Here is a 24,670-nt window from a genome sequence, read left to right on the forward strand (position 1 = left end):
CCTCAATCCTGTACTATGCAGCCTTTCAAATAGCTCACCATAACATCTCCCATTTAGTCAGTCATTTTGGGGCCAGAGATTAGTTAGCATTCAAATTTAATAGCAAAGTCAGGTGAGGTGCTTAAACATTTGTTTGCATCAAGCAGCAGTTTACAGCCAAGGCTGCTTTGTGACTGTGTTCTGAGATTCATTTTAATGTCACTTTGAACAGCATCAGGACCTAAAGATGTTATCAATTAGCTTCTTTTGTTGTTATTTATAAAGCTTCTGTTTAAGGATTACTGTGTAATCAAAAATGAAGTGTAACTCATACATGATCTCGGTTTACTCAATAACAGAAGACATTTCCCAAACATACTAACAAAGTAGAGTATTCTGGAGTTCTACACTGTAGCTGATTTAATGATTAATTGCAGCTGTGCTCCTGTCTTTAATTCACACTAGGGACAGAAGACACTGAATCCCACTGTTACATGAGAAAACTAACATTGCAGTAAATTTTCTGTATAATTTTCCTTCAGCATAGCTTCCTGAATTAACCACCATGGGCAGATAAGCACCACTTGTGGTAAAAAGGGAAAGGAGAGAAAGCAGAGCTGCATCCAGTCATTGCACTGGCTCAGCTCTAACAGCAAGATTTTATTTTCTCTATCAAGCAAAGTACACAACTAAGAGGAAACTTTGTTTTCAAAATGTTGGAGGCAAAGAATCTACTTTTAAAAATTGTGCATGATTTGTCCACATACCTGAGCATTGACATTGGCACCAAACTCCAGAAGGCACTGGATCACCTCCTCTAGGCCCCAGCAGGCTGCCAAGTGCAGGGGTGTCTGTCCATCATGGGCCTCCTCTTCTCCTTCTCCATTTGGGCCTGGCTTTCTGGGACTATTCACATCACACCCACTAAAACAAACACAGTGCAGTCCATTTATTTTATTTTATTTAATCCAGATTTAAAGTGCTCCAAAAAAGGTCACAGAAAAGATTACAAGAGCTGATGCAGCACCTGCTGACACATTCTACAAAAGCACAAGTTCCTGGTTTAGGTTTGACTCTTGCCATCAAGAACATGATGCTATTATAGATAACAGATTGTGTTTTTCAGATTGGCCAGAATTCCTAAAGTGTCACCCACCCAGCAAAAGCCTAAGGAAGCACATAGTGGTTACTGATTTAAGATAGCATTCAATTAATTTATGCCAGGGACATCCCTACATGCATGTTAGAAGGTTTGCATTTTGGAAAGGGTCTGACCTGCGGATAAGGAAGCAAGCAATCTGTTCACTGTTCTCATCAATAGCTCTGTGGAGAAGGGTTTGTGAGCAGCCACTTGGTCCTGACCCCCAACACGTTGCATCACAGCCATGCCTAACCTGGAAGGAGAAGCCCAATGACACAGTGAAGGTTTTTTCCAACAGGCTCCTACTACAGTCCCTGGAATGCTTCCGGCACATTATGCCTTAGAAGTAAAACTTGAGATGCCTTGTCTATTCTTGTGACAGTCACTGAATTTAGGAAACTATTTTAAAGTCTTCCAGACCAATACTTTATTGGTTTACTGTGTAATTCTTAATTAGGTGATATTTATTAACAATTCAAGTATTTGCCCATACACTTTGATAGACACATCTAAAGCAGGTTGTACTAGTTACCTCACTTTCAGCAATGACAAGGACCTACAGTAAATCATGCACCATCAGTAGATGTTGCCTTTGAGAGTCTGTCCCATTTACCTGCTTTCTTACACATACAGAGAGAGGTTTTTTTTCCAGGAATTGTACTGCTAATATTTGTATTTTTCAACTACAGAGCTACATACTTCAGCAATGTGGCACTTGAGACTTGTTCCACTCCACTTTATAAACTATTGACAAGGTTTAAACATGAGTAGTTAAAGAGTTATGACTCCATAAATGCTCTTATCCAATACCAGCACAGTCAAGAACAGGTACAAGATGCTTTTCTCAGGTCACTAGCAGAGTTTTTAAATAGTTGTGTCCAGCAGACAACTAGACAAAGCTTTCAAGTAACTTCCTTATGAAAAAGACACAAGGAGGTCTACTTGGCACCCACGCCTGAAAGTAAACAGCCTTTTAAGTAAATATAAGCCTTTAAAGACCTTCTTGGTTCAATTTTAAGATGCAGTAGAAAGCAGCACATACACTGAAGTATAAAATGAGCATTCAGTTTTATTCAGAAAGCTGATCATTACACAAGTCGTGTATGACTGATCTAAGCAGATCCTTACTCCTCCCAGATCAAGAATCCAGAGAGCAGAATATATATAGAATATATATTTTTATTTAAGTAGCTGCAAGATATTTGATTATGCAGATTACAATATTTATAAGATTCCTGCAGTAAAGAGGAATTTCTAGTGAAGAAAAACCTCCAGAAATTATTAATGCATGTTTTCTTCATGCATTGAGTTTGTTTTTGCTGATGAAGCCTTTTGTTGTAGGAAGATGAACAGAAGTGAGATTAAAGCCAACTGACAGCCTTACCAGAGTTGATGCAATATCTTCCAGGTTGTTTTCCAAGGCAAGCCATAAGGGAGGATTTCCTTTCTCATCTGGCACAGACATGTCTGCTCCCCTGGTACAAATGGCATCCACCACGAGTGGGAGCTGGTTTTGGATGGCCAGCTGTAGGGCTGTCTCTCCATCCTGGGTCCTGCAGCAGGGACACTTCCAAGTGTTACAGATGCATTATAAAGTTCAGTGACAGCACTTGATTGGCAAAGCCAAGAATTGACTCTCATATATATTTCTGCTGTGGTACGACCATCACAAACACACCATGTATTTCATCACAGCTCTGTAGTCTACCTTTCTTCCCCCCTTCACTTCTACCAAGTAACTGATTTCTAAACTTGGAAAAGCAAGTTAGTGTTCTCAGCTCAGAGACATTCAATTCCTGCAGTGCAGTCATTATTTGAACTGAGTTCCTTCCAAGCCAGCCTGCTGCCACAGAAGCAAACAGCTTTCTCTCCAACGTGGCAACGCTTCAAGCAACAGTCAAATACCAACTGTTAACAAGTTGAAGTTAGAACAGCAGCATTAGGCAGTTTGTACCCTTGACATTCATTACAGTACAGCTTGCCAAATTTAACAGACAGCCTGTCAGTCACGTAAGCAGACAACTGTTCTGTTAAGTCTAATGTAAGTTGTCTAGGAGATATTGAGGAAGCAAGTTTATCAGACTCCTGTTGCTAGATCTGTACCGAATTAATTTAGATGGCAGCAAACATGCAGTTTTAACAAGCTGGAAAATGTATGAGGCAACAGAATTTCAGTGACTCTAGGCCTGTCTCTAGGACTTCAGTCTGCTTCAGAGGATGCTGTTTTACCTAGAATTAAGTGGCACCTCCTCTGCAGCCTTGAGAAGTACTGACCAATGGAGCTATGCATACGTCCCAGTTAACATATGTAATCCTTCAGCCATAACTAGTGCCACAAAACAGTGCCAAACATGTAACTATGTGTAAATCACCATCTGAAACAAATCTCAAGCCATTATACAAAGGCAGTCACCACCTGCTCTTAGATACATAAAGAGGTGAGAGTTGTATCACTTAGGATCTTACCTGACATTTATATCTGCCTGATGCTCCAGCAGGAAGAGAGCACTCTTACTGTCCTGTCTCTGGATTGCCATGTGTAGGAGTGTCTGTCCATCTGACATGGTGTCATTGATGGATGCCCCAGATCCAAGCAGCTGAGCTGCTATTGTGTGCATACCTGAACAGTTCAAGCTCATTAGTATTTTACCTTCAGTTCTATAAAACAGACACACTGAGACAAATAGAATGGAGTTAATGTGCACGGACAATACAGTCATCTAATATAAAAACTACCAGGGAGTTCACAGAGGAAGAATTCCACTGAATTGCAAGTACAGTTCTGGGCAGAAGCTGTAGGACTAGAAATCTTTCACTAAGTCATATGTGACCACTTATTTTAAAATATGAAGAAACATCTAAAGCTCTCCTTGACAACTCTTCCCCAGCACCACAAGCCAAAACATGAAGACACACCAGCTCCTTTATCTCTAAGAAAATCTTGCTCACATCATAGCTTCCCCATCATTGTAAATTCTCATCCTGAAGGCACATACCTGTCCAAAGAGCCAATCCCAGCACAGTCTGGTCTCTTGAGTCCTTTAGACTAAAGTCAGGAATAATTTGCAAGTTGTTGGTTGCATGAAGAGCATTAGCTACAAGAAAGCATAAGGAATTAGGGCATTCTTGTACCTGACCCACAGTCACACACTGAAAGCTGCACAGCAATGTCACATTTTTGTAGTAGGCTGTTCCTTTAGCAATCAGCTTGTAAGATCTGAGCTAAGTACCTTCAGCTTCCCTGATGTGACACTGCCTAGGATTCTGACCATATTTCCACTACAGCCTCATCTTAACACATACACTAAGAAAAAAATCAATTTTCTAGCTAAGAGGCTTAACCTGTCCCTTTCTAGCTGCAATTCCAAATAGAGTGGCATATACAAAGCTCTGAGAATAAAGAGTGGAGGCTCCAAAATATGGTGGCAGCATCCCTCCTTCTCCATTCCCTGGGATGGACAATATTTACCCCCAGTTCACCTACTTCCTTCTAAATCCCACTTATGGCAGGAAACAAAATCGGCCCTGCTTCAGCTGTCAAACTCCCTCCTACTGCCAGAAAGAAGCTGACTACTAGAATTTAATGAACTCATCTGCTAGTATTTGAGCACTCAAGTCTCAACTCTAGTAGAGTACCAGCATTGCTCTGTATAAAGTTCTCTTACTAAGGAGTTGAGGGAGGCAGAAGTCTCACCACAGAAAGATGCTTTTACCCAAAACTGATTCCAGCATTCACCCGAAGCAAATGTTTTGAAGCAATCTCAGTTGTACAGGTATAACAGAACCCAAGACTAACTGTTCAAGTCCATTATCTACAGTGGAGATTTATAAACACAAACAAAATAATTTTCTCCCTTTAACAAGCAGATGATTTGAGTTTAAGACCAGTTAGCCAGTCTTATTAATTGCTATATTTAAACACTGTTTACAGGAAGATATGCTTTCTTAGTAGTTTGTCAAAACAGCTTGGATGCCATCCTGACACACCAATTCACTGCAGCATTAACAGTCTGGACACATACCTTTTTGTTCTAGGATGACTGACACCACATCTGGGTGATTGTAAGCAATAGCCATGTGAAGAGGAGTTTGCAGATGAACGTTCTCTGCTGATGGAGGAGTGGATGCATCCTTCTGCCCAAGCACCACTTCTGCAGTCTGGATGTTGGGATTGGCTCCTTGCTGCAGGAGTTCTGCTGTCAGGTTTGCTAGGCCATGCCTACAGGCTGTGTGCAGTGGGGTTTCTCCCTTTAAAAAACAGGGTGCTGGGTTAACAGCTTGAGACATGAAGAGAAGCAGCTTTTAAACTATTAAAACTACAAGAGCTGGTGTGAAGAGTTTCACTCCTAGTAACTGAAGCTCATTAGGAGTTCCAAACTACACCAGTTGCTTTTACTAAGTATTTTATTACACCAGGCACTGCAGTAAGTGCTAAAAGCATGTTAACAACTGGTGATCCTGCAAGAACAGTGCCACAAGAATGCAAGTGGTCACTAGTAAATACCTGAAAATATGCAAATGTTTACGAAGTGCTCCAACCAGCTTTAAGCTATGCTTTAACTGTAAGAGATTTCTGCTATCTTATTTCTGAAAAAAAGTAAGGAAACTTTCATATTAAGTTTCTGATTTTACCCATTTGTTTCGGTGGTTGACTTTTGCTCCATGAGTTGCTAGGAAGAGAGAAGCTGCCTCATTTCCTGCACCAGCTGCTCTCTGAAGCAAGCAGTTTCCTAAAGAAAAACCATGAACACTGTTACTCCAACCACAGTTTGATACTAACAAGTGTGCTAACACCTTCCCCACTACCTTACAACATCACACTTACAAGTCAACAAGGAAAACCCTTGGTACTAGGGTTACTAGTAGCCCCCTTCCAACACTGGACTGTCACATGCACCTCCATTTAGTGATTACACATCTTAAAATTGCAAAGATATTAGAACCTGGCAATGAGTCCAGATTTTCTGTCATTTCCCGCAAGTCCATCTCAGCTTGTCAGTGCACCAGCTCTGGGTAAAGCAGCTACCACCTAGTATTTATTATGGAGCAAATGCTGCTGAAACCTTGTGCAGCTCCTCCAAGTGCAATCAGCATTAAGTAATTAATACACAAGCCTCCCATCTACAATGAAATACAATATAAACAATACAAGGTTTACCTGTTACTGTGTCTGGAGCATCTGTATTGCTGCCTCGCTGGATTAACCTTGCTGCAAAACTGTTCTCATCAAACGAGGTTCCATTCACAACAGGGGCATCCTCAAAAGGGTTCACAGACTGATCAGATGATACAGTGATATACTGGACTGCAAGCCACAGAGCTGTGCTTCCTTCATGATCCTTCAGTTCCAAATCTAGTCTAAAAATAAGAGTTAGTGTCCCCCAATTTATATGTTACAAAAGTGGTTCCCCAACACAGCTGAAGTTCCAAGTGTCCTAACAGCTGTACTAGTTCATCTCATACCTCTCTGACAACTTTTGCTTGCCAAGAAGCCTACTGTAGCTCCAGTTACTTCAGAGAATTTATGACTGCTCAAGCACAGCACATTTTACTGTCTTCTAGATTCAAGCTCATTGCTCCTAGAGAACTGCAGAATCCCTGGAAGGTCTGGCATCCCATTAAGTGTTAACAAAGAGGCAAATCTCCTTGAGTAAGCCATGTACAAGAACTGCAAATGCAGCTGCAATGAAACTGAGTCAAATAAAGTGCTCTGCTTCACCATCCTAAGAAGTCACCTCTAAGCAGAGCCCAAGTTGAACTCAAGAATATACTGACATACTTCAAGAGTGTTATTACTCCTTTTAGCTCCACTATAAATCAAGCTTCCAATTCCTCTGAAATTATTTCAGCCTCTCTGAAAAACACAGAGATGCAGTTCACTGCTTCTTTATAGGAGGGCAAAAACTTACACTGCATCTAATATGGTTTTAGCATCTTCACTTATGCAAAGCCTTTACATTTTGTATCCCAAGTTACTACTAGTCTTATTATAAGGCAAAAAAAGGCACAGGAGTTGTTAAACCAGTTTTCACATTTTCACTGTACAAAATAACCTCAGTGAATTTTACTTTCAAGTGAGACTTACTGTTTGCACTGCAGGAGCTGACTGAACACAGGCTCATTCCTGACCACAATGGACACGTGTAACGGGGTCCTGTAATTGGAGCAAAGAACAGAAGTTACAGCAGGAATAAATGACACAGACTTCAGACTTTGGCCCCAGTCACCTCCAATGCCCCTGGAGGACCATGGGCTGAAATTCCATCTCTGAACTTCCATCTCTGCTTAAAGGAGAAGGGCACAAGCACTTCTTAAAAGAAAGAGAAATCTAAACTTCTAGTGACCATGACTCCAATTAATTTGGTAGTAAGAAACTCATTAATGTAAGAAGTAACTTTAAAGGAAGAAGCACAATAGATTCAGCTATCAGAACTGTGCAACTGACAGATTCCAAGTCCTCTATATTATTTTATGAACTTGCTTGCCAGCCCTACCTAACCTGTGAAAAAGCTTACAGGCCCTACACTTCAGATAAACACACTGCAGAAACTGGCATTTTTTGAGAACATTTTAGTTTCCCTAACACCTTCAGGTATACTACTTATCATCTCAGCTTTTACCATTCAGTGATTCAATAAGGGCAATTTAACTGTGTGCCATGTGTTCTAACAACTCACCCCAGCTTTCTGTAGCTGGGCTACATTTACATGACAGGGCACCATTCAGCCTGCACAACTCTCTACTTTGAGTGCTTCCAACAGGTCTCAGACCAGGTAAATTAATTCCTGCTTCCACCATCAGCTATACTTGGCTGAAAGACCTGAACAGGTTCTTAGGAGGTTGCATCTGATCACCCCAGCACTGTCTGTTACACTGGTAGCAGACCTTCCTTCCCCCAGTATTTACCTGCCTTTGTTGTCCTGCATGTTTGGATTGGCTCCTGCCTGCAGGAGGGACTGTGCAATCTGTGCCATCTCTGCCATGACATCTGGTGAGTGCTTCTTGGGGCTGTATGATGCCACAAGGTGCAGAGGAGTCTCCTGGTCTCCCAGAGTAGCAGCATTCACACGGGCACCATTTTTAATGAGAAAGTTTGCAGCAAATTTATCTCCTTTTGTGAAACAAAACAAGGTTATTAATGGATATACGTAGCCTATATATTTATAATCCAGGAAATGGATACACACTACATTACTCCATACCATACATTTATTCCAAGACAAGTATCTGCTCCTAGAATGCCTCAGCAACAGGCAACTTCAACAGTGCTTCCCTGCAAAGTCCAGATTAAAATATTTCACAGCAAGCCCTTGGAAAAAGTGTTTTTCCCACAAGTTACCCGTGACTCAAGTTCTCACACCAGCTTATTGTTATACAGATACTGACTTTGCTCATTCCTCTAGCAAGATAAATCCATTGTTGCTTTAATAAAACATTGGACAAACTGTGATACTAAACATACAAGTATTTTTTGAACAAGACTAGTCAAAGTCTCTAGTTCAAGTCAGTCAGTTGAGTCGTACTACATAAACAAATAATAACACTGCATTTGCTCTTGGAAATTCAGACCCCCATATATATACAGGGTTTTTAAACAAGGGCTTTAGCAGTGCAGACCCACCATACACAGCATTCCCAAGAACTCTGTTTGAGAGCTTCTCAGGAGTCCAAACTCACACCCACTTCAACACATGAAACCCTGAGCTTGAAACACCAATGCAAATAAAAACTTCAGGAAAATACTAGCTGTCCTTGCTTCAAAGGCCACTTTGCATAGACATATTCACATTTTGCTTGGCCTGGATGCCAGACTGTAGAACAAAGAACAGTGTTTCAATCTATACTGCTGGATTATCTCTGCCAACAAAAACCCCATTTTCTGATTTCCATATTAGACATTACCCCACTTTTCAGGATCATAAGTAGTAAGAATCATGTGGCAAGTGCAGACAATTTGCTTTAGCTCCAATTCCAGAACATGTGATTGTTAACTGTGATTAATTCACTGAAGCTGTGGTTACTGAAAAGCAAGTGTTCATTCTCAGAACTCTAGCTCAGACTGAAAGCAGACATTAGATCTAGGGACAAACGCCAGTATTAAGAATGAAGAGCAGCCTGCTGCAATTTTCCCAGTGTTTTATAGGGCTGCAGCCATCACAACACTGACCTATGCCTACAATGTCTCCTACCCCTGCAGCTGAAGTCTCACTCAAAGGATGAGATGCCAGTATCACCCTGTTTAGAGATGTAGGAGATTAATTTGAATTTTGTGAGCTTAAAATACAGCTCCCAACATCTTCCTTTACTTCTAGGGGTCCGATAGGATAGTGCTAGGAATAAACTTCTTTGGAACAGAGCTGCCAAAGACATTGCAGAAACAACGAACAACACAAGGTGTTGGCTGTAGATTTTTACCACACTTTGACCACAGACCAAGATGCTGCTGATTCAAAGTCTTCAGAGTACTGTGGCCGTGGCAACCAGAACCTGCTGTGCTCCAGTTCTCCTAAGATGCATCTTCCACTCTAAGGTGGAGAACAGCTCAATATAATCATGTAGTTGTACTCGAGACTCCATTCTGGTAACTGTATTGGAGCAGAGGTACCTCCACTTGCTCCTCATCTTCTTTCAGTCAGATTTTTCTCTTCCAGAACTGCAAGTAGTGAGGACCCTTAATGCTAACCATATCTCAAAGAAGTATATGCTGCATTCAACCTAAGTCTAGAAAAAGACTTCATCTTTGTGACACTTGTGTTGTCGTGCTCAATGCAACTATTTGTCAGAAAGAATACTGTAAAATTAGAATATTCCCAGTGTCTGCCTGGGACACAATATTTCTTATTTTAGCAGGCAATGTTCTACTAGATTGCACCTGGATGTCACATAGCATAAGTCTGCCCAGGCAGCAGACTGGCTCTCAGATCTCAAATAACAGTCTGTTTGCTTTTATGGCTATAAAAAAAATAAATAAAAGAAACAGGACAAAGTTCATACCTCACTACAATTTTCTAACTGCAGTGTCAACTACATCATGACACAGGAATAGACTTTGAAATACATACTCCACACTGGGAACAACTGGAAGTTAACAAAGCTTCATATTCCATCTACTTACCTCTCTGGATGGCTTTATGGAGCAGACTCCAGCCTCTCTTGTCTGCCCTATCTACATCAGCCTTGTAGTTGACCAGTGTAGTTGCAATACTCTCCAATCTTTGGGCCAGGGCTAGATCCAGAGCAAGATCTCCATTGTGATCCAATTCATTGAGCTTCCCAGGAAGCTACAACACAAATACAGCCAAGTGACATTAGAAGTACTTCATTAATTCTTCCTTGCCCTGTGTTGGGGGCACAATCTATTTGTTAGTTATTTGAAATTTTCGTCCAAGCTGAACAAATACCTGTTACTTCAGCTTCCAACAGAAAAGTTGCTCAAGGAAATTATTCTTACTGAACTGCCATGAAGCAGCAAAGTTGTCTATTATAACCACTCAGCTTTAAATGTGCATAGCAATATCAGGTAATGGATTTTATTATATATAGTCCATTGCATGCAAGATGTTTTAAGTGTTATGAATCACTTCTAAATTATGTCCTCATGGAGCTACTGCTAGACTTCCATTATAGACACAGAAGTAGCTGTGGCAATGCTTAACATGCAAATAAGAATTAGTGATTAAAATCACCAATGAGGTACAGACTGGTACTTAGGAACTAGTCATTTGAAACACCAAATTCTAGAAGATAGATCAAGTCAGTCTCACTATACCTGAGAATCCATTTCAATAAGATACAAAAAGACTACATCTTCTCTCTCAACTTTAATGGCCTTGTGCAAAGGATATTCTGTCTTTGACTTGAACATTTTATACAATAGCTGAGCACTCATGCTGCTGAAGTCTTCTTTACGCAAGTCATCCTAGGAGCAATTAAAGAAGAGAAGGGTAAGCTATACTCCTGTTTTATTTATAGACCAGGCACTGCACAATGTAATTCTGAAGTTCAAAAAACAAGTTCAGTGAAGAGCTCCATTTTGATAACATTTTGGCAAGAACAATCCCAACTAGTCTTTTAAGATTAGGAAGAAAGAATCAAGAAGCTTTAAATCTTACATTTTAGTTTCAAGATCAATTAGTAAAATTTTTATTCCTTTTTGTCTACAGACATGGAAAAATAGCATTTTAATGCTATTATGGAGCATTAAAATGATCCTCTACTAACTTATTCTTAACTCTGACAGAAAGTCCTACAAGTACTGAGGACTGATTTATAAAATTATAAATCAAAGCAAAGAGAACCTTAGGAATAAAAAGATCTTAGGTCTGAGTTAGTGCTCATTTGACTAAACAGAAGCAACTTCACATCTAGGTAGAGATAAGCATCAAAAGTTAGGAGTTTAGAAGAAAGTCAAGAGTTAAAACTGCTGACCCACAGGTTCACATATATTAATCTTTTTTATGTATTAACACATCAAAACACTTCCCTCTGCCTTAGAATTAGCCAAGGAAAGAAACCTCCACATCTAGAGTATGAATTTTAGATTTAGAATAACCTAAAGCCCCCTCAAGTCTACTGTTGACAAGTGTTATTTTAAAGGCTAATTCATTGCTCAGTTAATCAAACCTTCTTCAAAATAAGAGATCAGAGCAAGTGAAACTTCCAAGCTGCTTGCAAGACTGGCTGCCTCTCCCTCCATTACTAAAGATAAATTTCCCTGGCTTCCATGAATTATTTTTAGAAGTAAAAGCAGGCCTGGGATTCGTGATCCGTACAGACAAAGACCAGCTATGGATGAACTTCTAAACGCTTTGGAGCCCAGATTTGATAAACAACCCTCTTGCTTATTAGGAGACAGTCCCTTCTATCTCACTCATGTTTAGGAAACTAAGACACTTTGTACAGTGAAGTATTTCCAATGAACAAAACAAGCCTATGTGTAGAAGTTACTCACCCCCTCAAGACATTCTCAAGACAACTGACCAACTAACTGAGGTTAGACAGTGTGCTAAGGTAAGCAAAATTCTACTATTAAGTTTCTATTATGTACAAGTATTTTTCATCTTGCTTCCCTGTGCCAGGACTCACCCAGTGGCTAGCAATGATCTCAGCACAGTAGTTGAGGAGTGTGCTGGCACTGAGCTCCTCAGCAGTCTGATAGAAACGGATGCAGTTCCTGACATTAACGAGTGACATAACTCCTTTTTCACATCTGTCAGAACAGGAAAGCCAGTGGTCAGTAATCAAAAAGCCTGACTTAAATCACTCTCCTATTTTGCAACAGAGTCCCAATACTCTTTTTCATAAATACCGGTAGAATATGGCATGAGCTTGCTTTACTAGAAGGCTAAACTGCATAAACATACTTTCATCAGCAGCCCTAGAAGACACCTTCTCTAAGAGCAGACTTCTATCAGAATCCACCTAGCCAAGGTCCCATGGTAACACCACACTGCAGGAGTCTGCAAGGAGAGGTCCATCCCAGTTCTCCCAAGGGTACAAACTGCAGTTCAGTCACTGCTATGAAGTAGGAAAGTGCACTACAGCCATCACAAGCAGGGGCTGTTGGGGTTGGATATTAGGAAAAATGCCTTCACTGAAAGGGTAGTCAGGGTAGTCAGGCACTGGCACAGGCTGCCCAGGGCAGGGGTGGAGTCACCATCCCTGCAGGGATTGAACAAGTGTGTAGATGTGGCACCTGGGGATATGGTTAATGATGGGTTTGGCAGTGCTGGGCTGTTGACCACTCTATCTTAGTGATCTTATCTTATATCCAGCCTGAACAATTCCATTATTCACTGATTCTACACCTACAAAAACACCTCATAATTATGAATAGCATCCTATACATGGACCTGTCACTGGACTACTATGACCAGAAAACTGCTAAGTTCACAGCACAACATCAGGGCAGCTCTTAGGCTGGTACAAAGCTTGAAGCAGTTTTAGCATTGGCCTTACAGATTTCAACTTTTTCTGGTCAGAACACTTGACAGCAATTTGGTTGCTTCACGTTGAAGGATATAAATCATAGATTATGAATGTCATGTAGTGCCACAAACATCCCTTGGGCACAGGATTATTGTATCAAAGGGTACTTTGACTAAATTGAAGGCTTTGAAGCTGTACAAAACTTGACAAGGTTTCAATTTGTACATTCAAGCTTCTCACTAACTCTAAATGGTTTAGAGCACTCTATAATTCAAGATAACCTAGCCCCTAGTGCCACAGTGTAATCATAGTCTTAGAATGGGAAAGCATCATACTGTTACACTAACCTTATTTCTGAAGAAGATGCACAAGATGCACAGAAGTTACAAAAATTTCACCTGTGCCACTTTAATACTGCAAACTAACTGCCATTGATTCTTCCTAGCATTCTCTAACAATTCCTTTCTTGCAACTCTCCTGAACTTGATGCTATTCTACTGATCTCCTCTCAACACCAGATTAGAGTTATTAGTTTGACTGGGAGAAAAACTGCAAAGTAAACATAAAACCTACAAGAAGCCTGCTACTGTTTAGCACAGTGCTTCATTTCCCCTGATAAAATGAATGACACACTGTATTATTAAAAGCTCAAGACTTTGAAAAAGAGTAGTTTTATCCTATTGCCAGCAGCTATCTTACTTCTATTCAAAAAAGGTTTAATGGTTCAAGCATATTTACTAAGACTCACCTTTCCCTAAGTAGCTGGAGCTGAAATTTATTAGCTAATTTCATGAGCTCTGTCAAGAAGATATCATCTTCCCTTAGCTCAAGTTCATCTGTGTAGATCCACCGCAGCATTGCCATGGTTACCTCTGGGTCAGCATCTGGTACAGGGAGCAACAGGATTAATAAAATACCTAAAAACAATCACCTATCCTAGTAGTTGCTATTCCTTTGACTTCCAAAAGTAACAGCTACCATAAAAAGACAGTCTTGTTTTGAAATTGTACTTAGTTCAAAATGTCAAAATTGGTGAAACTGGTCAGAATTTGAAATGAGGAACAGTGCTGGCACCAAGCAGGAAAACCTCCTTACACTGTGGCACTGTCCAGGATGCAGGGTGCCCTGTAACATCTATGTTACTTCTATGGTGTTGCCCTGCTACACCAACAGTGCATATTGAGGGGCCCTTATAAAGTCCTTGGTCCCTCATATATGGCCTAATGCACATGCAAACCTGACAAGAGCAAAGCCCCTTTTAAATTTAGCAGCCATATGTTATGAACTGCTGCATTCTAACAAAGGTACTTACACCTTGTTACACTTTGGTAATGACTACAAAGCACTTCAAACTGCTGGTAGCCATTTCTTGGAAAAGTGCAAAAGGGCCAGTTGAAGGGAGCTAGTTAGATTTCAGGTCTTTACAAGACTCATCACAAACAGAAAAAAACAGAAAAATCACACCATGGCACACTGCACAAGCCCAGCAGCGAAGGACCTCAGTCACCCACTCCCAATAAAAATTATTATCCATTTTACAAGGATGTAGATAAGAATAAATTTAGAAGATCAATCAACTACAGCAGAAATACAACTCATTTAAAAAAATCAACCTTAGTCCTTTAAGCTGTTTTGTTCTTTAAAAAAAACTGAATTAAAAATCTTAAGGACACTGAAATACCCATGCTAAAACCTCTCCTTTAGATGGAGGGTTGGCCCAGATTATCTGCAGAGTAGTAGCAGTACTTGGCATGCAGACTGCCTCCAAGGAATCACAAGGTTTTAGTAAGACAAGTATTTTTTTCCCAAACTCAAAGCAATCAGAAAGCCTACTTGAGATGTACTATCAGCTCTGCCTTGGCAGAGGTAAGAGTGCATTTTCTCCCTCTCAATAAGAGAACATGTGTTCATCTCTTTTCTACTCTTTTAAAGATTAGAAAATTCTACAGATTACATGAACTCTAAAAGCGTTCAATCTCAAATGCTGCCTGCATTCTGAAGATAAGATTCAGACAATCTTTGCTTGCAAATTCTTAAGAGAACCCCTTAAGAAAACCACTTCCAGGGAACAGTTTGTTTCTTGCTCCAGCTACTTTCTAAGCTAATCCCTGTGCCATTTATCAATTTTTTTAAAAATCAATAATGCAATTTTACAGTGGAAAGTATCATTTACTGGCATATATTTAAGCAGTGTTTGCATTGTTAAACATGTAAGACTGCAGTTACATTTGAGATCCTCAGACTAGCTTAGATGTGGAGTTAGAAATGCTTCGGACTGCCACTTGTAGCAACACTACAATTAACATAAGAGCTTTTTAGTAATAATTTTTGTTAGCACAGCACTCAAGTTTCAAAACTCCTTGGCACCTATTTTCTTGTGGCTGCAGAAAGATCTACAAATCATGTAGCAAGGAAGCCCATGCTGTCCCATAAAATCAGCTTGCTGTGACTTGCTACTTGCCAGTTTGTCTGCACTTAGAATTCATGATAAGATTAAGTGCAGAACCTGAAGCCAATGCTTGATATTCAACATGCCAGTCAGCAAGCCTGCTTCATACCTGATTTTACTGCTCACAAATTAATTGTATAAGGCTCTCCTACACTGTTCAGTACAGAAAAGCCTGTTGAGAGGTTCAATCTGCAGAAGCACTGCCCAGTGTAAGTACATGCAAGAAACAGCTACAACGCAACATTCATGTAGAAGATGGTCTTTTAGAAAACTTCTCTTCCTCACCTGTTTTACAAAGATAGGCAAAGTAAACTATTTCAGTAATGCATCAGTACTTGCATTCACTTCCCACACACACTATGTTAACAAGCAGCAAGGTATTTCCATGACACGCTTCAGAGAAATTATGCACACTACCTCAAAAAGCCCTGTCCTTCCTCAAAAAGGAAGAAGTCAAGCTCCTCCATATAGATTTGTTTTTCATTATGCTTAGTTGACTCTAGAAAAGACAAACAGGCCACCAATCTCAACTCCTGTTTGTTAAAGAGAAAGAAGGCAAGTTATTGATTTAACTACCACTAGCACAGTTCACAAGCTCACTACTCTTCAGAGAGAAAGCTTGGTAATCAACAGATTAAGCACCACCTTCAGTGGACAGCACTAGACTGAAAAGCACTTAAGTAACCTTCTCCCAACAGGCCCTTTCACAAGTCACCCTAAAGACAACTGAGGCATCACATTACTCAGCAGTGACTGACCTGACAGATCCAGCTCCTCTGTTGAGGCAAGGTTGGCAAGACTCCACGTATCGCTGCGTGCCGCCAAGACAAATTTGTGAGCACTGATGTGCTTGTCCCCAACCTTTATCTTCAGATCACTGGAACAAGAAAAAAGCACAAACACGTATCATGCAGACTTCTCCTGCACTTAGGTATGTATAGATTCAGCATCTCCACAATATCTATGTCTGGGTATGTTGTTTGAGACATTAAAACACAGTTGGTTAAATAGAACACGTTGTGAAATGACAATTCCTATTTTTCTATGGAGAAATACAATGAGTCATTAATATTTCAAGTGCTTGGTTGGGTTTGGTTTTTTAAACCATTTCAGAATAAACAGCAAGAGAACTATTGTAGAAATTAGGAAAAGCCAACCATCTTGAAGTTAAACATTTATGTCACCGTGTCCATACTAATACTGTCAGCTAAGCACCACCAATGCTTTCAGGCAAGACCAGCAAGAGAACAATGCTGTTTGACAGTAGTCTGAGTGCAAGGCAGAATCCCCAGCTCCCAGGAGACCAGCTGTCAAGAACACCCATTTCATCCTGACCCTTTACACCAGGTTATCCACTGCAGTTAGAAAACACTTGCCCTTATTTTGACATCCCATGGCTTGCAAATGTTCTGACTGTGTAGGTGTGCTTTCCAGACCATTTTCCAAATCAAAGCACTGCTGTAAACTACAGCACAACACAGAGATGTTATTTAATGAAACCTGCACTGGGACCTGCTACCTTTCTCATTCTGCTGTATGTAGGCCCTTTTAGACAACTATTCAATGCCTTTAAAGCTAAGAAGCTGAACAGAAATAAAGAGCTCCAACTCTTCTCACATAACCTACCTATAAATCTTTTACCCAGCAGCCTACAGTAAATTCTTGCAGGCACAGAGCCTCTTCTCAGGCAGGGCTCATGAAGGGATGCTGGTGCAAGGAAATTTTAACTAAAATAGACTTTCCCTCACATGACTAAACTCCTTTTTTACACTGGCACTGCTTTCAGTAACAGCAAAGAAACTGATAAATGTAACTGTGTCAGAACCTAATCAGCTCAGGGATCTAGATATGGAAGGGATCCTTAGTGTGCCTATGGAAAAAAAGCTATTAACCATGATTTTGCCTTGAGATTCAAAAATACAGTGTATCACTAAGTCAGATACATCACTAATACGACCAGACAAGCCAACTTAATCAGGCTTCTTCACACACAACAGGAATACAGAACTTAAAATGTTTCAGGACAAAGCCTTTCAAGAAAGGAACAATTTTTCAAGACTCATTGTGTAATTCATCCATCAGCTAAGTATGGTTCAGTTCAAAACTCCTGTTCAAAAGGAGCTTTACTGCTGACAGTGACCATGGTTAGTTTTCTCTGAACTTGTCTGAGAGAGACAAACTTCTGCTTAGAGCTCTCAGTTCAAGAACTGGATTCAGTATGCCACAACCTTAGCATGCTCTTCCATCTACAGCTGCAACTCAGGACCCTATTCACACCCAGCAGCAAAGAATTTTCCTTGTCTAAGACTAGGACCCAGTGCAGTCAATAAAACCAAAGGTTCCTGTAATTCCCCTTTGCCCAGAGGGGAATTCCTTACCTGTACTGCTCCTGCTGATAGAGCTCAGCTACAATGGCAAGAAGTCGACTGATGAAGGTGTCACTGGCATTGTCCTGGTTGGCCTCCACAGCCAGAACGTTGCACCTCCTTTCTGTATCAACAAGTTTCTTCTGCAGCTTCACGTACTCCTGGCGGAGGAGCATCAGGTGCTTTTCCAGCTTGGCCACCTCCTCTGCAAGGCACACAGTGTTACTACAAGGTTGAAACATGCACACCTTCTGCACCTGAGGGTAACTTAACCCTCAGATTACACATGTTGTTTAATTACAACACTTCAAGGAGAGTCTCTCCTCCTTCCAAATACCTGAGCATCTCACTCCCGGTATTAAACCTTCTATTTTGTGTCATTTTCCTAAACACGTTGAAAAATCATAACACAGTGATAAAAACCACTTACAAAGAAAGTTCTGAATTCTGTTTGGTCAGGAATACCATAAAGTTCCTAAAGCCATGGGAGTCCACTTCTGTGGGAATTATGGTGGGGCAGAGGACTAAGTCTTCGGTTTTTACCCATTTTTTCAGCCTAGTTAAGATGCTGTTTGACTTTACAGCTGATACTTAATCCCCAAGTGAGCATTAGAACAGTTGTTGATGGACCATATCTACCTCAGAGTATTTAACTGACCTCTTTAGAACTCCTCAACCTGTCAACTAAGAAATTCCCCAAAAACCAGCCACATTGGAGAACAGATTGCCCCTAGAATCCAGGTGCTAAAGGCCAGTCACAAGTATATAAAGCTACTTCCTGCAGGCACTCCACTGGTAAGGCATCACAGATGGAGTCAAGTCCATGATGGTTATTTCAGTTCAGGATCAGAGAAGTGACAGCACCTGGGAATCTGATCCTTGAACAGGTATTTCCATCCCACTGCAGAACCCACCTTTCCACCACACTTAACTGGTCACTCCACAACACACTGGGGTAAGTTTTTCAGTGAACTCAACCCAGGCCACCTCTATGAAAAACCTCTACACTTCACTGCTGGAAGGAAACATCTGTACAGGTATTTAAAATCAATCCAATTTATGAGTGGTTATTTATGGATTAGTTGCAAAAACACTATGTTTACTATTAATCACAGTGCTTCATTTGTTTCCCCTATCTTTAAGTTGATTTTTCCACTAAGGCCAAATACCAAACCAGTCCTAAAACAGGAGGGGGCAGGGAGGATAAATGTTGAAGCTACTCAGTGATTTTAGGTGAGAAAGTTCCTACAAGATTACTCCCTACTAGGCAGGAATTCATATTTCAATGACTTCTCTAAAATATTTACAAAATATCACTAGTACAAACAATGAGAAACTGTTTGATCAGTGTTTTCTTCTTGCTTCTGTAGAAAAGTTCAACAGCACAGCTGACCTTGGCCATGCTCTGACACAGGTCCCCAGGGCAGAGCATCAGTCTGCCTCTGCTGCAGACAGAACACCTTGTTTAGCCTGTCCTCTACGGAGCCTGCAGCAAATGCTTCCTCACGTCTTTTCATGCAGCAACTACTCTAACGGATAAACAAGAGGCAACATATCCCATTTTATTTTTCAGTTAATACTACATCAGCAGGTTTGGCAGGTACTTCCTTCAACAGCCTTTTTCTTAGCTTCATCCTTTAAAATTTCATAGATACCATCTCCTTAGGATACCTTTCTTTTTCTACTGAAATATACTCTGATTTCAGAATTGTGCCATCAGCACCACACCAAGCCTCAAGGAGGGTTTGAAATCCTGCTGTGGTCAGTCCTTCTATGTGAAGATGAATGCAGTTTTGGTGTTCTCAGAACTAGAAGGACATGTCCCTTGAGCAAGTACTCCTTCCTCATTTCTCCTTAAGGACAGTGTTGGGGAAACAAAGCAAGTCCTTCAGTTACAGCATGGAGAACAGGAGTCTCACAGGAACCCAGAATAAAAGACAATGAGAACTGCACCAAAAATGAGTATATGAACAGCACCACTGTTCATCCAGTGAGATTTTTAGATGGCATGCAAATTCAAATGCTAGGAGTAAGAAGTTGCCTAATGAAGCTCATTGCATGGACCACCTTACAGAAATACTGCATCTTCCAGTCAAACCAAAGGACTGCAGAGGTGGGAATAAAGAATTCATACCAAAGGCTATGTGGTAAACCCTGTCATTTTACCAAAGTCAGCTCACTAGCTCCAAATTAGCCTGAAATCACCAGGATACAATGCAAAACAACCTTAAACCCCCAAACAGCAGTAACTGAAGCTTTGTGCATGACCAATAGTCCAGCTAGTTACTGCTGCTTGCAGGGCAATCCCAGACAATCCCTACTAGCAGTGAAAGTAGCTCAAAGAACCAAAGCTTTGAGAACTCTTGTTTTCAGATTGACACCATATGCCTCCTGCAAACTCAGTGAGAACGACTGATAGGTATTTGCTTACTGCACCAATTACAAGAATTGTAAAATGAAGAGTTTCTCTTATTCTACATGACAACCTCCACTAGTGTAGTAGCTGCACTTGAGGACAGTACTTGATCTTACAGCACATTTTAAATACGCATTCAAGCCAGTTCTCAATGTCCAATTAAACAACATTTACAGCACAAGAGCAAAGCCTCAGTTTTCCCTATAACCTGCTCACATAAAGAGTGAGCAGATAAAATGCACAATTACTGCAGGCACACACACACTTAATGATGGTCCTTAGCCTCAAGACACTGAGAACAGGCTCAGTAAGGTACCAGTAAGCCTCTGACTGAACAGCAATCCAAACACCTCAGTGAAGAGGATGCCTGAGTTCAGCAGAGCAGAAAACACAAAATGCCTTTTCTTCTGAGCCACAGTCCAGGTAAGTAAGAGCAGCTTTTGTTAACAGCTTTCTGGTAGACTGATCAGCACCTCATGAACTGGCAGAAGTTTCTATTCCATATCAAAGACTTTGAAGAGGATTTCAAGAAAGGCTACTGTCATTTTCTTATAAGAGAAAGCCCAGAAGTACTCAGGTGCAAACAGATAGCTGAATGCAAACAGGGAGGCAAAAGGCAATGAGACAGATAGCACTTATCAAAAATTAGAGGGAAGATCTAGTGGAACCCATCACACAGCCCACTTTACCCATCAAAAGCACTCCCAGATGCCACACAGAAAAACTTTGTTTACTTATAAGGTGGACCTGAAGTACTTCAGAAAACCAAATTATTTCCTTACCCCCTCCACTGCTCCACACTGTGACCCTTATCTCCCCAAGGACATACAAGTCACTGCTTTCTTGCTCCTCCTCACTTTTGCATACTTTTGATCTTTACCCTGCCACCACACCAATGCTCTACAGCTACTGCTTCTTTACACTCAAGCATTAATCCAACAGTTCTTACCCATGCCTGCATGTAAACCTCTGGTATTAGCAGTACAGTACCCAGAAATTACAAATGCCAGCTTGGCTCTTGTCTTACTAAGACATTCAATCAATCTGCAGCTAGCAAGTGTAATAAATCTGATGCAGGATTTTTCTAGACAGAGGCAACACTTCATTATGAGAAAAAGCATTTGGCTTCTGAGCTAATAACCACAATTTGACAAAGCTCCCTTCCTTTATAGGCCTTCATTTCTCAGCTGACTCAGCTGTAGCTCTTAACAAGAAAAGTGTGGCTGCAGGTAGGTACCTCCTTTGCAGGGACAAAATGAGCCCCTCTTCCAACACATCCTGAGGAACTGAGAAGGGTGACAACTCCAGCTTGCTATTCCTGTTCACACAGGAACATTCATTGGTCACATGCTTTTTTTCGGCCAAAAGATCAGAGAATTACTTAAGTCAGGGAAGAATCTCTGAGAAGTACAGATAGTCTGAAACAGGGCTTGCTTGTATCAGCTGCTGGTTAAGAGCCTCACATCCTTGAGGGTCTCACTGGGGAAAGTTTCACTTCCTGAAGCCAACCTGGACATCTAAAGCTCTCCAGAACCGGGGCAGCAAGGCTTAAAAGCAAGTATAAGAGACTGGTCAGCTAAATACAAAGCAGTGGTACTCCAGCACACAAGAAGTTAGGCATTCCTCTAATGATTTATCAAACCAGCTTGACTGCAGCATCCTCTCAAGCTGATGCATGCCAGTCCACCAGCATATGTTTCATCTTAATCAATATTCTACAAGCGTTCCTAAAATTTCTCCACTGTCCAAGAGCTGCACTTCAAGAATTGAAGGCTCTGTTTTCACGACTATAGCTTCATTTCCTTTGTAACTTGGAGTATTTTAACTCCGTTTGCCCACTCAGTTTCCTCCAAGAAAAAGAGGAAGCTTATCTTGCAGGAAAGAGTAGAACTGTAAAAATCCAAGCGTTTTTATTTCAAATCCCATTAGGTTAAATTAATTTGAATGGTGTAATTGACAGCCTTCAGGCAAAACAGCAGCACTCCAGGAGCTCTGCAGATCTCACCCGAGCCTGACAAAAGCACTCCGGCACAAGTGACCGGGAGGCTGCAGCACAGGCAGCCCGCCCTGCTCCAGGGAAAGCCGCCGCCCGCGGCGCCTCGGGCAGGGCACGCCAGGATGAGATCCCGGACGGCCCCGGGATGAGCCCCACGAGCCGGGCGGGAGCCCCTGCGGCCCCGCCTGACACACCGCCTGCGGGGACGGGTCGGCGGGACGTCCCGGCCAGCTCCCACCGCCCACGGCCACCCCAACGCCCCGCCTGAGAGGCAAAGCCGCCCGCGCCAGGCCGGCCCCGCCCGGGGTGTCCGCCCGCGGCCCCCGCCATCTCCCGCTCACCTCGGGGGCGGCGCGCCCCACCCTCCGCGGGCGGGGCCGAGCCCGTCCCGCACGGGAGAGCGGCGGGAGCCGCACACTGCAATGCCCCGCGAGCAGCCGAGACCCCCGGTCCCCGCGACCCCCGGCCCCGCCCGGCCCCTCACCCGGGCTCCCCCCTCACCTTCCGCCATGTTGGCTCCGGCGCCGCAACTCTCGCGAGACCGCTGTGCTCTGGCACTGGGGAGGGCGGCGGCTCTCGCGAGAGCAACGCGATAGCGCCGCCACCGGCCGCGCCGCTGGGAGCGAGCCGCTGGCTCCGCGTCATCCGGATTTCTCCCGAGTTATCCCGCCTTCTTCCGCGTTATCCCGCCTTCTCCCGAGTTATCCCGCCTTCTCCCGAGTTATCCCGCCTTCTCCCGCGTTATCCCGCCTTCTTCCGCGTTATCCCGCCTTCTTCCGCGTTATCCCGCCTTCTCCCGCGTTATCCCGCCTTCTCCCGAGTTATACCGCGGTGTCCGGCGTTCGCTCTCCCCCGCTCGGCCGGCACCGACAGCCGGCTGGCGGCCCGGCACAGCCCTTTCCCTTCCGTCCCGTCCCGCAGTGCGCGGCCCGGTGTAGCTACCCCGGGGGAAGGCACCCGGTGATCCCGGCCGGAGCGCTGGGCTGGCGGTGAACAGCAAGGCGGCGACTGGCACGGCTGGGGAACGCTGGAAAAAAACCACCCAGCAGCGGCACAAACGCACCTGTGCATCACCTCCGTTCACCTGGCCCAGGAAATCACCGTCCTGCGCCGCCCTGAGCCCGGAAAGCACCTTCTGCCCAGGCAGTGCCTGCACGGCTGCAGGAACCAGCGTGTTCGGGGCGTGGGGGCTCCTCGTCACTTCAATTCCTGCTTTTGTTTTAGAGCCAACAATCTGTGCCCCCTGGCTACTGCAGTGGTGCCTGGTGGGTGAAAAGCAGTTGCAAGTCGACAGGCAATGACCAAGTACCAATAAGAGGATAATTTTTCCAGCCCCGTATACAGCTGCCCCCTCGGCTGTTGTCCTTGCTCAGTATTGTTTAGATGCAACAGAAACGCCAAATACTCGATGCTGGTCCAACAGCAAATTTGGTGCTTGCTTTGAGGAGCAACTTTTAATTAAACGTTTGAAGACTTTATGCACAGTATTATTTTACAGACTTAATTTTTTTCTGGACTCCACCTTGAAGTGACCTTCTAGAAGTTGCTCTGCATCGTATTTATTTTGGTGTTGGATAAAACAGCAAATCCAGAGCTGGGCCCGGGAGGGCCACAGACTGTAGTTTTCTAGATATACCATGAAACAACCCGTCTCATTTTGCACAGCTTGATGACAGCTATGTATGACATTGCTGTGTAGCAAACTACCCACTGCTTATGGTGCTACTATTGATCCTCTGAGCAACTGTGATTTACTTTAATTTCTCAGTAACAACAGGGATCAGATTTCAAACCACTGCTATGTTTTGCATCAAGGGAGTTGTAATCTCCTCTGGAGATGTGTCTGGGCAGGAAGCTGTTGTATGACAGTCTCTCTAAACCTCAAGCAGCTTCTGCTTTGGTTTAGAATCACTCGTGCTGCTTCTGAAGGGACTCATGCTGTGCTGCTCTGTGTGCAGTGATGGCACTGCACCAAGAGCAGTGCACCAGATGGTACAGACACAGTGGATTCCACCCCACATCGGCCTACTGAAGCCCAAAATATACTTCTAATCACTTCAGACTTCATGTGCTCTGCTTATTGATCATCCCAGGTCAGTGTTTTCAGGCATTGCAGCAGAAGGCATTTTAGAGTGACAGCTGGGAGTCCTGAGTTTTAGGGATCTTCTCTGATACAGCATGGAGAAATAAAAAAAAAAGGAGTTAAGATGGCCACACTAGTTAGACATCCATTATTATTTGAGGGTTTGCATTTTCTCCCAGTGATGCAGTGATATCTGGAATTAAGGACAAACCATGTTGGGGCAAAAATCAGCTCAAACCCTCAGCCAGGATAACAAACCCCTGGAGAACCTACAATGTCAACTGAGCAGCCAGGATGCAAAGAGCCTGCATG

At 42.5% G+C, this 24,670-nt stretch overlaps 1 protein-coding gene across 3 annotated transcripts in view; it reads right to left on the reverse strand.

The window, feature by feature from the left end:
- ANKFY1 (ankyrin repeat and FYVE domain containing 1) overlaps nucleotides 1-22,792 on the reverse strand; it is a 32,023-nt gene extending 9,231 nt beyond the window's left edge. The window contains exons 1-18 of one of the 3 annotated variants that reach the window (XM_062507326.1): nucleotides 22,777-22,792; nucleotides 17,876-18,068; nucleotides 16,256-16,374; nucleotides 13,797-13,932; nucleotides 12,206-12,329; nucleotides 10,890-11,039; nucleotides 10,236-10,401; nucleotides 8,027-8,231; nucleotides 7,206-7,274; nucleotides 6,279-6,478; nucleotides 5,753-5,850; nucleotides 5,143-5,368; nucleotides 4,117-4,215; nucleotides 3,587-3,740; nucleotides 3,537-3,539; nucleotides 2,505-2,673; nucleotides 1,255-1,373; nucleotides 747-903 (exon numbers count right to left, since the gene is read on the reverse strand). In XM_062507326.1, the coding sequence (XP_062363310.1) occupies nucleotides 747-903; nucleotides 1,255-1,373; nucleotides 2,505-2,673; nucleotides 3,537-3,539; nucleotides 3,587-3,740; nucleotides 4,117-4,215; nucleotides 5,143-5,368; nucleotides 5,753-5,850; nucleotides 6,279-6,478; nucleotides 7,206-7,274; nucleotides 8,027-8,231; nucleotides 10,236-10,401; nucleotides 10,890-11,039; nucleotides 12,206-12,329; nucleotides 13,797-13,932; nucleotides 16,256-16,374; nucleotides 17,876-18,068; nucleotides 22,777-22,786 (2,397 nt within the window). In that variant the 5' untranslated portion in view covers nucleotides 22,787-22,792. Of the gene's footprint in view, nucleotides 1-746; nucleotides 904-1,254; nucleotides 1,374-2,504; nucleotides 2,688-3,536; nucleotides 3,540-3,586; nucleotides 3,741-4,116; nucleotides 4,216-5,142; nucleotides 5,369-5,752; nucleotides 5,851-6,278; nucleotides 6,479-7,205; nucleotides 7,275-8,026; nucleotides 8,232-10,235; nucleotides 10,402-10,889; nucleotides 11,040-12,205; nucleotides 12,330-13,796; nucleotides 13,933-16,255; nucleotides 16,375-17,875; nucleotides 18,069-22,776 lie in introns of all 3 variants that reach the window. The other 2 variants (XM_062507325.1, XM_062507327.1) reach the window with 2 other exon arrangements.
- Between the last annotated feature and the right edge of the window lie 1,878 nt (nucleotides 22,793-24,670).

The sequence above is a fragment of the Cinclus cinclus genome, chromosome 22 (genome assembly GCF_963662255.1).
Source record: "Cinclus cinclus chromosome 22, bCinCin1.1, whole genome shotgun sequence".
Classification (NCBI taxonomy): domain Eukaryota; kingdom Metazoa; phylum Chordata; class Aves; order Passeriformes; family Cinclidae; genus Cinclus; species Cinclus cinclus.